Source organism: Glandiceps talaboti, chromosome 21 (genome assembly GCF_964340395.1).
Source record: "Glandiceps talaboti chromosome 21, keGlaTala1.1, whole genome shotgun sequence".
In the NCBI taxonomy this organism is placed as follows: Eukaryota; Metazoa; Hemichordata; class Enteropneusta; family Spengelidae; genus Glandiceps; species Glandiceps talaboti.
In genome coordinates, this window is record NC_135569.1 from 15,848,677 (window position 1) to 15,863,942 (window position 15,266).

General features: G+C 35.4%; 2 protein-coding genes across 2 annotated transcripts in view; one reads left to right on the forward strand and one right to left on the reverse strand.

Moving 5' to 3' along the window:
- Positions 1-859: 859 nt before the first annotated feature.
- Positions 860-12,898, reverse strand: LOC144451377 (phosphatidylinositol N-acetylglucosaminyltransferase subunit P-like). The gene is made up of 5 exons (XM_078142199.1): positions 12,812-12,898; positions 7,539-7,695; positions 4,678-4,750; positions 3,795-3,913; positions 860-1,216 (listed from the first exon to the last, which is right to left on the reverse strand). The coding sequence occupies exons 2-5, from the start codon at positions 7,612-7,614 to the stop codon at positions 1,110-1,112; spliced, it is 375 nt and encodes a 124-aa protein (XP_077998325.1). The 5' UTR covers positions 7,615-7,695; positions 12,812-12,898; the 3' UTR covers positions 860-1,109.
- LOC144451305 (nephrocystin-4-like) overlaps positions 7,902-15,266 on the forward strand; it is a 66,869-nt gene continuing 59,504 nt past the window's right edge. The window contains exon 1 of the mRNA XM_078142109.1: positions 7,902-8,054. Coding sequence (XP_077998235.1) covers positions 7,902-8,054 — 153 coding nt within the window. The remainder of the gene's footprint in view (positions 8,055-15,266) is intronic.

Sequence of the window (15,266 nt, forward strand, 5' to 3'; positions counted from 1 at the left end):
AACACTAACAGTCATACTCAAGTGTTCTTACATGTAGCATTCTATTAGTAAACAGAGTTATGGGGTCAGGTCAGAGCTTGGTGCCTGTGGTGTTTATGCTTTGAGAAGTTACCGACACTAATTACATGCATGCATGCCTGTCTGTGTGTATGTGTGTGTGTGTGTGTGTATGTATGTATGTATGTGTGTGTGTGTGTATGTATGTATGTATGTGTCTGTCTGTCTGTATGTGTGTATGTCTGTATGTGTCTGTCTGTCTGTATGTGTGTATGTATGTATGTATGTATGTATGTATGTATGTGTGTATGTATGTATGTGTGTATGTATGTATGTATATGTGTGTGTGTATATGTATGTATGTATGTATGTGTACGTATGTATGTATCCACTATGTATGTATGTGTGTATGTATGTATGTATGTATGTGTGTGTGTATGTATGTGTGTATGTATGTATGTATGTATGTGTGTGTGTATGTACGTACGTACATGTATGTATGTATGTACGTACGTATGTATGTATGTATGTATTTATGAAACTTAATTGTCTCTCATTCCTGCTTACCATGACCAAGAAAATGCATCTCAGTTTTTTCACAGGTTGCATAAGGTATAGAATGAAAAAATAAAGTTGTAGAATGACAACTGGATCTATGATATGATATGTTATAAAAGTTTTATTCAAACAATAAATATGGCTTCATATTTACATCTATAAAATGTCTTGAAATGAACGTCTGTGCAAAATACAACGTAAGGGTCTCCCTAATTTTTAGAATGTTTCTTATTACTTTTTCATGGACAACTATGGGTTGGTCAGTCAGTTGATTTTTAAAAAAGGTTAGGAATGTTCACACCAAATCACAGACCAATCTGCCCAGTAGTTTTGTAGTTAAATGTTTTTGACCAAAAATGATGTTTTTTGACTCAAATCACACACCTGTGATGCGATCATATATGAATCACAAAGTCTTCTCTGAAGTCAATCTATAAATGTCTGACATGTTGGTTTGCACCAATCAGATTCTTTGTCAATTCTTAAACTGCTGCAAAGCACCTAAATTTGGCATGAAGGTTCAGTTTCCACATGTCAAAGGTCAAATTGTCATGTCAAAGATACATTTCTTGATTTACTTCACAAATTGATAAGTCCCCTATAGGAGGAATTGCACCAGCTGGTTGGTCCTTTGCCTTCAGAACAGGACGATAATGGTTATCTGTAAAAGAAAGATGCAAGTTACATACAATTCATATATGATAACTTTGGACCATGTAATATGCAAGTTACACACAATTCATATATGATAACTTTGGACCATGTAATATGTAAGTTACACACAATTCATATATGATAACTTTGGACCATGTAATATGCAAGTTACACACAATTCATATATGATAACTTTGGACCATGTAATATGTAAGTTACACACAATTCATATATGATAACTTTGGACCATGTAATATGTAAGTTACACACAATTCATATATGATAACTTTGGACCATGTAATATGTAAGTTACACACAATTCATATATGATAACTTTGGACCATGTAATATGCAAATTACACAATTCATATGATAACTTTGGACCATGTAATATGCAAGTTACACACAATTCATATATGATAACTTTCAATACCTTAGATTTGAATATTAAAGTGCGGTTCAACAAATTCCTGGCCCTAATGCTCAATATCTTGAGCATTTAATAGAGTCCTTGGCAAATGCTGTTTATACCATAAAAATTAGACATAAATTGAATCAAAGTTTTAATTGCTGATTTGAAAGCAAATGAATTCAAATTCGTGTATTATTCAATGTAAGATTGACTGTACAACAGTTCCAGGTAGTCTGTATGACAAAAGAGTTGATTTAAAAAATAAGGTAGTCTGTTTATGCTCTATAAACTAGGCCTTCTTTTTGATTGCATGACTACACTGTGTCAATTGTACAAAGTTGTCAAGGTATGGAGATGCATGTAGTCTAGGAGTTGAGATATAATCAAACATTGTGTACACTGTACAAAAACTGTAGAAACCTGCTAGGGTATTGAGAGAGTCTAGTGGCTGAGTTACGATGGAATGTTGTGTAAATTGTACAAACCTGTTATAGTATTGAGAGAGTCTAGTGGCTGAGTTACAATGAAACGTTGTGTAAATTGTACAAACCTGTTATAGTATTGAGAGAGTCTAGTGGCTGAGTTACAATGAAACGTTGTGTAAATTGTACAAACCTGTTATGGTATTGAGAGTGTCTAGTGGCTGAGTTACGATGGAATGTTGCATAAATTGTACAAACCTGTTAGGGTATTGAGAGAGTCTAGTGGCTGAGTTACAATGAAACGTGTAAATTGTACAAACCTGTTATAGTATTGAGAGAGTCTAGTGGCTGAGTTACAATGAAACGTTGTGTAAATTGTACAAACCGGTTAGGGTATTGAGAGAGTCTAGTGGCTGAGTTACAATGAAACGTGTAAATTGTACAAACCTGTTATAGTATTAATTGAGAGAGTCTAGTGGCTGAGTTACGATGGAATGTTGTGTAAATTGTACAAACCTGTTATAGTATTGAGAGAGTCTAGTGGCTGAGTTATGATGGAACGTTGTGTAAATTGTACAGACCTGTTATGGTATTGAGAGAGTCTAGTGGCTGAGTTACGATGGAACGTTGTGTAAATTGTACAGACCTGTTATGGTATTGAGAGAGTCTAGTGGCTGAGTTACGATGAAACGTTGTGTAAATTGTACAAACCTGTTATGGTATTGAGAGAGTCTAGTGGCTGAGTTACAATGGAACGTTGTGTAAATTGTACAAACCTGTTATAGTATTGAGAGAGTCTAGTGGCTGAGTTACGATGGAACATTGTGTAAATTGTACAGACCTGTTATAGTATTGAGAGAGTCTAGTGGCCGAGTTATGATGGAACGTTGTGTAAATTGTACAAACCTGTTATGGTATTGAGAGAGTCTAGTGGCTGAGTTACAATGAAACGTTGTGTAAATTGTACAAACCTGTTATAGTATTGAGAGAGTCTAGTGGCTGAGTTACGATGGAACATTGTGTAAATTGTACAGACCTGTTATAGTATTGAGAGAGTCTAGTGGCCGAGTTATGATGGAACGTTGTGTAAATTGTACAAACCTGTTATGGTATTGAGAGAGTCTAGTGGCTGAGTTACAATGAAACGTTGTGTAAATTGTACAAACCTGTTATAGTATTGAGAGAGTCTAGTGGCTGAGTTACGATGGAACATTGTGTAAATTGTACAGACCTGTTATAGTATTGAGAGAGTCTAGTGGCCGAGTTATGATGGAACGTTGTGTAAATTGTACAAACCTGTTATGGTATTGAGAGAGTCTAGTGGCTGAGTTACAATGAAACGTTGTGTAAATTGTACAAACCTGTTATGGTATTGAGAGAGTCTAGTGGCTGAGTTACGATGAAACGTTGTGTAAATTGTACAGACCTGTTATGGTATTGAGAGAGACTAGTGGCTGAGTTATGATGGAACGTTGTGTAAATTGTACAAACCTGTTATGGTATTGAGAGAGTCTAGTGTCTGAGTTACGATGAAACGTTGTGTAAATTGTACAAACCTGTTATGGTATTGAGAGAGACTAGTGGCTGAGTTATGATGGAACGTTGTGTAAATTGTACAAACCTGTTATGGTATTGAGAGAGTCTAGTGGCTGAGTTACGATGGAATGTTGTGTAAATTGTACAAACCTGTTATAGTATTGAGAGAGACTAGTGGCTGAGTTATGATGGAACGTTGTGTAAATTGTACAAACCTGTTATAGTATTGAGAGAGTCTAGTGGCTGAGTTATTATCAAATTATATCCTGTGTAAAATATATAAAAGAAGAGAATTCCTAGGCAGACATATGTTGGTGCTACCACTGCCCAATACCTGCCAAATGTACAACACAACAAATATAACGATTATTACAATGCTTTCCAAGTGTCTATAAAGTCATGACATGATGTGACATGAATAACAAAAAAGAGCAATTAAAAACCCTGATGCCAAATGGTTAAAAGAATAGACTTGAAATTTACAAAACATATCCTGTATCAATTGGTAAAAATCATTACTGGTATACAATAAAAATCATAACATTTCTTTGTGGCAATTCTTTTCAGCTAAATAACAACAATGTGGAGTGACAAAAATGATGAATTTTTCAGACTATACTATATATTTAAAGTCTGTAAGGTGGGGGCGCCCTGACACATCGGTCAACTTGAGAGTTGAGGGCAGTGCAACACATCAAATCTTTCAGCCTACTAGACAAATACAGCATCTTTCACTTGAGATACGTATTGAGACACATACATGTAGCAATTTAAGTTACAAATTGTAAGACATGGCCATATGGATGAGAATTGGGTATTTATTTTGGATTTTTAATTTGTAAAATAATTTTATCATGGCTTCCTACTTGAAAAATCAATGTGAACAACACTGACCGAGTCCTGTGTCTGTAACTCAAAACATTACAAAAATTTAATTAACAGTTTTTTGCAATGTATTGAGTTACAAACAAAGACTTTGTCAACGTTGTTTCACATTGATTTTTCAAGTAGGAAGCCATGATAAAATTATTTACAAATTAAAAATCCAACATAAATACCCAATCCTCATCCATACGGTTACTTTAATCTGAGACTTACTTTTGAGGCCAATATGTCAGCCCTAATGACAGTAACCATTTTTCAGGAACATACGCCCAAATAATGAACAATCCTGTAAATAGATTATAGATACCAAATGTCAACAAGTAATTACATGTACAATCAAATTTAATATTTTAGTTATTACAGCTAAAATGATGTCGACTTGGTGTTTCATTCATGTAACATGCCATTTAATATACACCCTCAGACAACTTCTAATGCAAAAGAAACAATTACATAGGTGCTGCTGTGTTTGTTGTGTCTCTGTTATTGTAATTAGTCTAGAGTTGAAATATGTCTATCTTTGTTTCAAAAACATAAGTGAGACACCAAGTCTACATCATTTTAGCTGTAATGTCCCATGAATGAAACACCAAGTCGACATCATTTTGGCTGTAATGTCCAATGAGTGAAACACCAAGCTGACATCATTTTAGCTGTAATAGTTTTCACCCAATCCATAAATAAATAAGGATATTTTCAAATGGCCACGGTCAAAATCTATAATGTTTATAAAGAGAGGAAAGGAAATAGTCATATACATCATTTTGATTGAATGAAAAGTCAAAAAACAGTCTGTGAATGTGATATATCTAGTACATTTATCTACTTACAACATTAACAAACATAGTCCTGCTTGCAGATGGAGTACGAGACAAGAGTTTGACATTACCGTAATGTCTCTCAACACCACAGGAAAGGGACAATGTCAGAATCTAGTCCCAACTTACTGTACATTGTATCAGCAGGCAGGACTAGTTCAAACATAGTGTTGGAAATAGATGCTCTAAAGAACTCCATCACATCTCCATCCACCTCCTCTAGAGATATGTTGGAGTTCCCAAAGTGTACATTTCAAGAGCTTCTTGTAAATTCCAAACTCATTGCTAGCTCTAAGTCTTGCTTGTAGACAGAGGAGGTTGAGACTTGATTCTGACACTCTCCATATCTAATCATGAATGAAAAAGAAAGAGGCAATGTCAGAATTGAGTCCTGACTTGAATACAAGTGAACGCGACCAGGTGCAAAGTCGGCCAGTTACAAACTTGGCCAGTAGGGAAAATTGGCCAGTTGCAAAGTTGGCAAGTAGGTACAAACTTGGCCAGCTGCGAAAGTTGGCCATCAGTTACAAACTTGGCCAGTAGGGAAAATTGGTCAGTTGCAAAGTTGGCCAGTTACAAACTTGGCCAGCTAGGAAAGTTGGCCAGTTACAAACTTGGCCAGTAAGGAAAGTCAGCCGGTTACAAACTAGTCTATCTACTAGACCTCAGATGTTCTTCCGATACAATACGGCACACGACCGAACACCACTATCGATGGAGCATCCAAGGTCTAGCAAATGTCATCTCTGCAGTTCAGGATATAAATAACTGCCAATCAGAGAACCACACTGGCGTCAAGCACAAACAGAGGACAATAGCTAATTTTATCATGCCTATTGGGCTTGTAAAAATAACCACCAATGCCATAACTGAAATATGTGAATGACAACGTTTACACACTTATCAAACTCACAATTACCATAAACTGATAAGACATAATAGTTAGTAATTTGTTATCATCACGTGATACTGGACATTAGCAGTATAGAGGTCAATGGGTTATTGAATATATTAACATATATATATGCATACATGGTCCAACCAATGGCCATATGTCATCTAAATGGAATGTGAAGTCTGAAAATGACATTAGCTAGCTTCGTTCACTTATCGTATCGGAAGAAAGCCTGAACGTCTAGCAGCAAGACTACATGTAGTTACATACTTGGTCAGCTGGGAAAGTTGGCCAGTTACAAACTTGGCCAACAGAAATACTTGAGTACTACCACTTAACTGATGAATTTATCTATTGTATATCAAATGTACATGTACATACATTCGATGTTTATTTGTCACTTCTGATATTACCTTTACAAAGACTGTGCAAACCTTTGTCTTGTCTGTACCTTCACAAAGACTGTGCAAACCTTTGTCTTGTCAGTACCTTTACAAAGACTGTGCAAACCTTTGTCTTGTCAGTACCTTTACAAAAAACATGCAAACATTTGTCTTGTCAGTACCTTTACAAAAACCATGCAAACCTTTGTCTTGTCAGTACCTTTACAAAAACCATGCAAACCTTTGTCTTGTAAGTACCTTTACAAAAACCATGCAAACCTTTGTCTTGTCAGTACATTTACAAAGACTGTGTAAACCTGTGTCTTGTCTGTGCCAGTGTAGTGTTTTGCATAAATTCATGAATCTATAACTGAGTCGTCTAATATTCTAAATGCAATTCTGATAGCAATTAAAATTGACATCAAAGAAACTGTACAGCAAAATATATGCTTTGCCTTCAAAACTTAGATAACTCAGGTTTTTGCCATTTATATTGACATAAATGTACCATATTATAGTAATTGACAAGTCATTGTAATAAGAAGTCGTGACAGAATATACCCCCCCCCCAGGTGTTTATGAAAGCAGCCTTACATATGTACTACACATGTACATGTGTATATGCCATATTAGTCCTGCTTCCATGACGGTGCACGAGTCTGTATTACTGACTTGACTCTCAATTGTCAGAATCGAGTCCCGAATTCCTCCGTATGCAAGCAGGACTAATGCCATATGGTCATTTCTTTTATTGGTTTAGCCGTTAATAGACGCGCATATTTAGAATATAGGTGCTACTCATGTCTGCCGATATTCATATGAATATCATACTCTGGTATCTCACAAAATGTACAAGAAAGTTGTCGACGAAATTTGTACATATTATAACTTTACAAGTTACAGCTATTTACACGCTCTTTACTTCCGGTGTTCACGAGTTTTTGACTGGCGAATCGAGGTCCCACAAAAAGAACTTACCGAAACAAACAATCGACGCTAAGTAAAGTACAAAACCATAGATTGCTCTTTCAGGGGTTGGTGAGGGGTTACTCATTCTGAGGATATTATGAACACATCGTTTCTGTAAAGGCAGCCATACGAAGTCCTGTCTTTGTTTGTTGGTAACGCTGTACTCCTGTAAAAAAAACGGTCTTCATAAATTACGTAATGCTTTTCACTTGATGAGAAAATTATCCAGGACAGTTACATGAGTCAGAGAAAGACAGGGAGGACGCAACAGGGCTCATAGTCTTGTTCAAAAATTTGCAAACAATCCATTCGTTTGTCGGTGTACTTCGGTATAACTCGTCAATCATCGCAAACAACTGACCGAGCGTCAAAATGGCCGACTCCGGTAGTAGTCCACAGTGGAGAGCGTCCCTTGTCCGAAACAACAGTTTGCCTCTACCGGGGGAGAGAAACGAAGAAACTCAAGATGCAATATCTACAGGTTACTGTTTCAACTTACAGGCCGTTGAGGGAATTCAAGTACCGGTGAGTAGTAGTAAATTATGCACTCTCCCTGTTGTTTACATTCTGGAATTTTTGGGCGGTTGTGAAGGGACGCTGTAACCTGCGAGACGAGTTGATTGCAAAAAACAATTGTGCCTTGCAGTACTATTTCTGTTATTCATGTCTACCTGGCAAGCTTGAGTATACATGTAATCACTGAACGATTTTTATACATTCACAGTACGTATAATCACTAAATGTTATTTTTGACACCAGGAACCTGTTGATCAGGTCATCAGCTTTAAACATGTAAATACGAAGTGGTGTTTAAACTATTTTATCATGTTTCAATATTTGAATTAGGCCATTGAAATATTTAGATAGCCACATATTTAGCTTCTTTGTGGTGTTCATAATTTGTCACTTTTGAAACCAATATCATGATGTAAAATCAGTTTTTGTCAACACAGTACGTCAATGAAGCATGACCGCTGTATCTGTGATCCAAATATTTCACTTTCATGGGAAGAGCGCCCTCAACCAATACTCTAAATGTTATCATTTGAAAAATAGTGCATTGTTTTGAAAGGGAATGAAATACTAGTAGTTCAACAGCAAGAAAGTTGATATCATTTACATGAAAACTTACACTCTACATGAACCTGACGTTCATTCTATAAACCATATTGTAATTTCAAAATATCTTGTACCAGCACATTGGGTAACCATTGAAAAAAAAAATTAATGGAGTTTATCAGCTTTGCATTAATTAATAGCTTGCTAATTCAAGAACAAACTCTAGTTATTTGCCCACATTAACAGCTGTAAGTGTAAACATCCACTGATCCCACTAATGGAGGTGACAGGACTACTTTTCAAGGTCACCTTTCAGTTTCTGTGTTAAGACATTTCTGACAACCTTAAAGGATGACTCTGTCTTTGCCAAAATGAAACAGTCATCAGCATACCATGTCAATGCCATAGTAGAAGACTTAAAGAAACCCGAGAGAGTTGAAAGTGTTGAGAACTTTATCAGTGGTGCAAAATCTACAAAATATTACAGGCAAACTGCAAGGGTGCACCGGATCAACACGGAAGCCATGACTGTAAAATATTTACAGCTCATTTACAGCAGCTACATGAACACATTACACAGGACAAAACATTGGAGGATTTTATGAATGTTTGTTGCCAGCCCCCAACATTGAATCACATCGAGTGCATGTCAGCTATTCTGATGGAAGTGAATAGACTGATAATCAAAGAAATTTCTGATATTGTCCGAGCTGAGCACGAGACAAACACAAGGGCAGATGATACTGATGAAGTAGAACATAATGACTCAAGCAAAGCAGAGGTGCGATATGTTGGGGATGGGTAATTGCCAAGACTCAAACAAATATAGAAAATATCTTATAGAAAATGGTATATCACTTGAGTATACCGTTAGGCAGAAACTGCAGACACTGTACAGCAAGAAAGTTGTAGTAGAGAGCCTGGTTTGCACATCCCAGTGTGCATGAGAATACCTTGTATCACAAATCCCTGTCAGTCACAGATTATAAGCAATACAGGCAGGGAGGACTTTTCCACATCTCAGACTCTGCATACTCATTTTTTCCTATCTTTGGAGAAACAAAGGGTGACACTAATGTCATCAAAGACCTTCGATGAACACAAATCACAACTTGTGATATGGGTGTCTGTTGGATTGTCTTCTTAAAAACAGCAGCCTTAGAGAGGAGTTCATGACCATACATGTAGTTGAGGCAACAGAGCCTGAGAGGATATGTGCCATGGAGGTGGTTGTATTACCGAAAATGGGAAGATCCTAATTCATGAAGTCAAGATATAATACATCGTTATATTAACATGGGAGTTGGACAATTCCTGAGAGACATCAGGTGTGAACTGCACTTAAAGAAGACTGGGACTAAGGACTACATGGGATTATTCTTTTTTTTATGGACCAACTTTTTCTCCATGTATTATTATATCTCAATTCTGCCAAACACCTAGATTTTAATCGTAAATCCCAAGTGGGCCTTTGGAGAAACAGTTTCAATACCAACTCACTATTTTGAAAGCTGTATAAGATGAGTCATGTTTATTCGTATGTTTCTCATGACCCAATCAACCCTACATGTACAATGTATATATCGAATGAAGATGAGACATGAGTGAAATGTGCAATCTGACCAAACACTTGCTATAACCAGATCAGAAAAAAAATACAGTGTGGCTGATGGTGACACCACAAGTGTATATCTAGGTGAAAATGTATCATAACTAAAGCCATAAATGTTGGAGATAAAAAAAAAAAAAAAAAAAAAACTCTACAAAGTACATATGCTGAAATACATGAATTTTGAAAAATCAAATTGTGTATACTTCTAGTCTATCTAAAGCATCCAGACTGTTTAATGAAATTACAATTATGAAATGTAAGCATCACCAACATGTACACATGCACTTATTTATTTGTATTTTTCTGTTTTCTTTTTTCTTTTTTTGAACCAACTGTCCAACCCATCATAGCATGATGAAAAACATAAAAATACAAACTTGAAAGCGTCATCCTAATCAGAACAACCACATTTCTTTAATTTGACTGTATACCTTAGCTATCATTAACAATACTTACAAATATATGTGATGTGTGATTCTGTCCAATGACTCATACATGTACTTGAATACAAAATGTAGGTGAAAAGGTAGAGGGCGCTGTTATGTTTGTCAGTGTGAGGTCACTCCTACTGGTCAGTATTGCCCTTGTTTGGAGTTCTACTATTCTGTTGATATGAACAACCTTGAATCATGCCTGGATAATTGAATATTTTGGCATTGTACATGTCTAGTACTGTATTTGAAATCCATAATTAAAAGTACAAGAATTTTCTCTTTGTACTACATTTCAATTGTATGTACGTGTGATACCATTCCTCCAGCCTATTTTGTTTTCAATCTCTCAGCATAATCTCATTTTGTTAGAGTTCTACAAATTGTATGTTACAGCTTTGGTCACCTTTGACACCCAGACAACCAACCCTCTAGCCATTTCACATCGGTGCCAATATAGTCACATTACAAATATACTAACAGTAATAAATACAATATATGTAGTATTTATGTAGATATCTTTGCAAACTTGCTATCTATCCAACAGACTAGCAATGTACAGCTTATAGATGTATGGACAATAGTATCATTTCTTTCTGTTAAGTGGGGAGAACACTGTAAGTGTAAGTATAACTTGGTATGTGATATGGTATTGCTACCAGTGTGCCCTCTAAGACAATTTGACGCACCACTGACATACACAATTTCTAGTGATACACCAAAATTTGGTGTTCCCCCATCTCTTACTACATTGTATGTGGTCACTCACAAGAAATTACAGGGTTTTTTTTTCTCATTTTGACTCACAACAACAACAACAACATTTAAGTCTCATTAGAGGGCACACTGATGGCTAGATGTAGTCACAAAGTTCACAGCATGTCTTTAGCTGCCTTGAAGTTAAAGGAATATTCCGTTATAACAGACCCCATTACAAAATATAAGTTTCAAGTTTTAGACAGCTGTAGGGTATACAATGTAGGTATAATGTGTATGAAGTAACTGAATATAAAGATGGATTAATTGTTTAACCACATGTACACATAGTTTCACACTTGAGAAGTATGTGTATTACTAACTTTACAAAACAACAATTAGTAGCAGAAAAAATACAGACACAGTTTATGAATAGAAAACATAAACGAATAAAAAAGTACACGATACATTTAAAATAAGATGTAAAAAAGAGAACATGATAACACAATTTTCAGTGGTAGGAAATTTACATGTACTATGTAGATGATATCTGCAGTAATTATAAATGCATACAAAAATGGCTTGCATCTTCCGCTAGTTAAAACATATGTGATACAGTGTTATCTGGTTGATCAGTAATAATATGTAGATCAATTTCGCACGGCAATCACTCAGAACAAAAACAAATGACTCAAAACGATGGAAATAGAGGTACATGTAAATAATACCACAACAAATTTTAATCAGATTGGGTTTAACTCCTAACATTAGATTATTTCTGATTAGGTTTAAAAACAATTGTTTGGTTCCAGTTACCTGACCCCACCTAGTTTTTCACTGCCGACCCTAAACATTTTTTTACATATTCAAGAAAAAAATAATAAAAACATGAAATTTGTGAAGTCTCGCGAGAAATGAATGGATGTGGAAACTGACATCTGATGATCAAGTTAAAAAGACAATATAAAACTGTTCTTACAATCTGTAATGGCTGTACATCTGATGGAAAAGAAACCAATAACACAGAGACCATATGGAAAACAACGGAAAACATAACTACCTGAACTAGACATTCACATAGGAACAAATTCAAAAAATAAAATAAAATAAAGAATCTGCGTACTTCTAATCCACCTCTTGTACCGTATTAAGCGTAATCGGAACCACACAAATTTTGTAAGGCCTTATTTATGTACATGTACGTACACATATATATTATCATGATCTTAATCAAGAATATATTTAGATTTTGTCTACATTCTTACATATATACATTTGTACATTATCCTTTGTAAAAAAAAAATATCGTCATAAAAATGGAAAAAGCATTCGAGTGAGATAACAAATTTAATGATTTGAAAATTATGAACATTTTGTTTTTGTTTTTTGAAGATATTTCCAAAGAAGTATTTTAGCTAACCTTTATTTTCCAAAAAGGTAGTGGTCTAGTTTTCGGTAAAACAAATGAATGACAAACTACTTACCAATCTTGTCGAGTATCACTTGTTTTTGCTTCATTTGCCTCTCTGCTTATTTTGTAGAGCTGATGGCTTTGTCAGGATAAAAATACGGCCTTTACTGTGAGTTCATCAACCAGAATACAAAGTGCTGCTTACTCCATACAAGTTATACACAGTCAGGGCCCATTTCATATCATTTACATAGTTGACAGGGGCAGATGATTAGTCTATCTCTATGTATTCAGGTTTTGGGCATTTCCGTATATGGTAATGGATATATGTCAAAAAAGGGTGAAAGTAGGATTTTCAAATGAGAGATTTTGCATGGTTACATCTTGTTGGACTGTTGCCACTGCTAAAGCAAAATCTGGCTTACATGTAGAGTTGCTTGCTGTAAATAAATTATAGAATTTTTTATACTTCTTTATTACAAACTGATAATGAATGAACTTTGAACAGTTATTGAGTAGAAACGGCCGGGTTTTGTTATCGTTTTGAAATGACCAATTGTCAGAAATTCAACTGCTGCAGACAGTGTCACTGAAAAGCGACCACACCTATCACATTATCACTAAAAAAAAGAACCTTAGTGTTATTGATGTCAATTGTTTATCCAACCAAACAGTCTCATTTGACTCCTGACCTTTATATATAATAGACTGTTTACTTTTTACAAACTAAAACCTAGACTCTCCATATGTTGATGTCATTGCTATATTTTACAGCCAATCAGCTTTACTCGGCCCAGCTGCAATTTTAAAAAAGCTCACCTTGAAAAATGTAATTATGATTAAACATTAGTGTGTGAAAAACAGTTGTCTGATAAAGCTGTAGAAAAAATTGGTCCAGAACAAAAGAAGTAATCCTATGTAATCCTCATGGCTCCACTGATAAGATAACACTAATGTGAGAACCTGGTATTGAAACCCTGGCCTTTCACTGATAAGATAACACTAATGTGAGAACCTGGGATTGAAACCCTGGCCTTTAACTGATTAGATAATACTGATGTGAGAACCTGGTATTGAAACCCTGGCCTTTAACAGTAATATGACTATTTTCTGTTAGAGCAGAATACCTTATTTCACTTAATTAGCAGGTGAACAACCTTTAAGTACAGGCTGTGTAGCAATGTATTAAGTGAGTGATGTGTGCACATGATATTGGGCATTGAAGCTGTGTTTGTGAAATGCCAATACAACAATATTTTACCTGCATTGTGTTAATATATGGATTATAGGTGTGTCATTTGAAACCAACTTTGAAAGTGCTCTCAAGATGACATATATGTACCGGTACTATGTACATTGTACATGCATTTTGGAAGCCAAACCATTCAAGTTGAAAAGACCATTGAAACCCACTAGTAGACTCATCCTGTGCTAGAGATGCACTATGTACATGTACCAGTAGTTTTTTTTTTTTTTTTTTTTTTTTTTTTTTTTGGGGGGGGGGGGGGGGTTTAGGGGTGGGGAGGGGAGGGGGGGGGTACATGTACTTGGGAAGCCAGCCATCCAAGTTGTGGAAAGGACATGAAATGCCCCAGCATAAATATGGCCTCAGCCTCTTGTCCAAAATATACTGCATGTACACAATGTACATATATTGATAAATGTCAAAATGGATGAGAATATATACAGTTTGGTTTACAGCCCTAGTTTTGTACATGTACAAATGTACACATACTGTAGTATCAGGTAAGCCACTAATGAGGCATTAACAGGTGAACCAGAGTTCACAGGTCCTCAAAGGTTGACAGGATCAGAAATAAAATAATTGCCGTGGTAACTAAAACTGACTTTTGTGATTGAAGCTCAAGGCAGTACTAAAATAGTAATGTATCAATGATTGCAAACTATTGTACAGGTTACTAACTGCACCAACATGTGTATCATTGTTAATGTTATCATATACATGTAGATTATCCAGTACAGTATTATCCAACTGTCCCTGTCGGATACACATGTATTAGTTTTCAGTATACATACATGTGTATACATGTATGCATGTATGTACATGTACATGTTCATGTATACAATCATAATCAGTATCTGAGCTATAGATTATTCTGCACTTGAAGTTGTAAATTTCAGTGCAATTTTACTGCACCAATATCAATGTACACATTATGAATACATGTATCTCAGCTGGAGGTTACATTTGTTGTATGTTTCAGCAGTGTGATTAGTTTCATTGCAGTTTTACTGCATCAACAATTAAAATACACATACAAACATGTACACCTTGAATATCTTTAGCTGCAGTTATTTATTTTCAGTGGAATTTGATTGCATCAACATACATGTACTGTACACATCAGTATGGAGACTACATGTATACTGTACCTGTAAGTGTTGAACTGTATCAAGATACATGTACACATCAGTATTGAACTGTATGTACATTGTACATATACACATCACTGATCAATTACCCCAGTCTATATACATGTATTTATTTATTTGTATTTTACTCAATT

What these genes read in the sequence shown, in the direction of transcription:
- LOC144451377 (XM_078142199.1), bottom strand. Translation starts at nt 7,614, where the DNA reads ATGAGTAACCCCTCACCAACCCCTGAAAGAGCAATCTATGGTTTTGTA. An exon ending in CTGACATATTGGCCTCAAAA is followed by an intron (nt 3,914 to 4,677) that starts GTAAGTCTCAGA and finishes TACATTTGGCAG; the next exon opens with GTATTGGGCAGTGGTAGCAC. An exon ending in CTCTCTCAATACTATAACAG is followed by an intron (nt 1,217 to 3,794) that starts GTTTGTACAATT and finishes TTTCTTTTACAG; the next exon opens with ATAACCATTATCGTCCTGTT.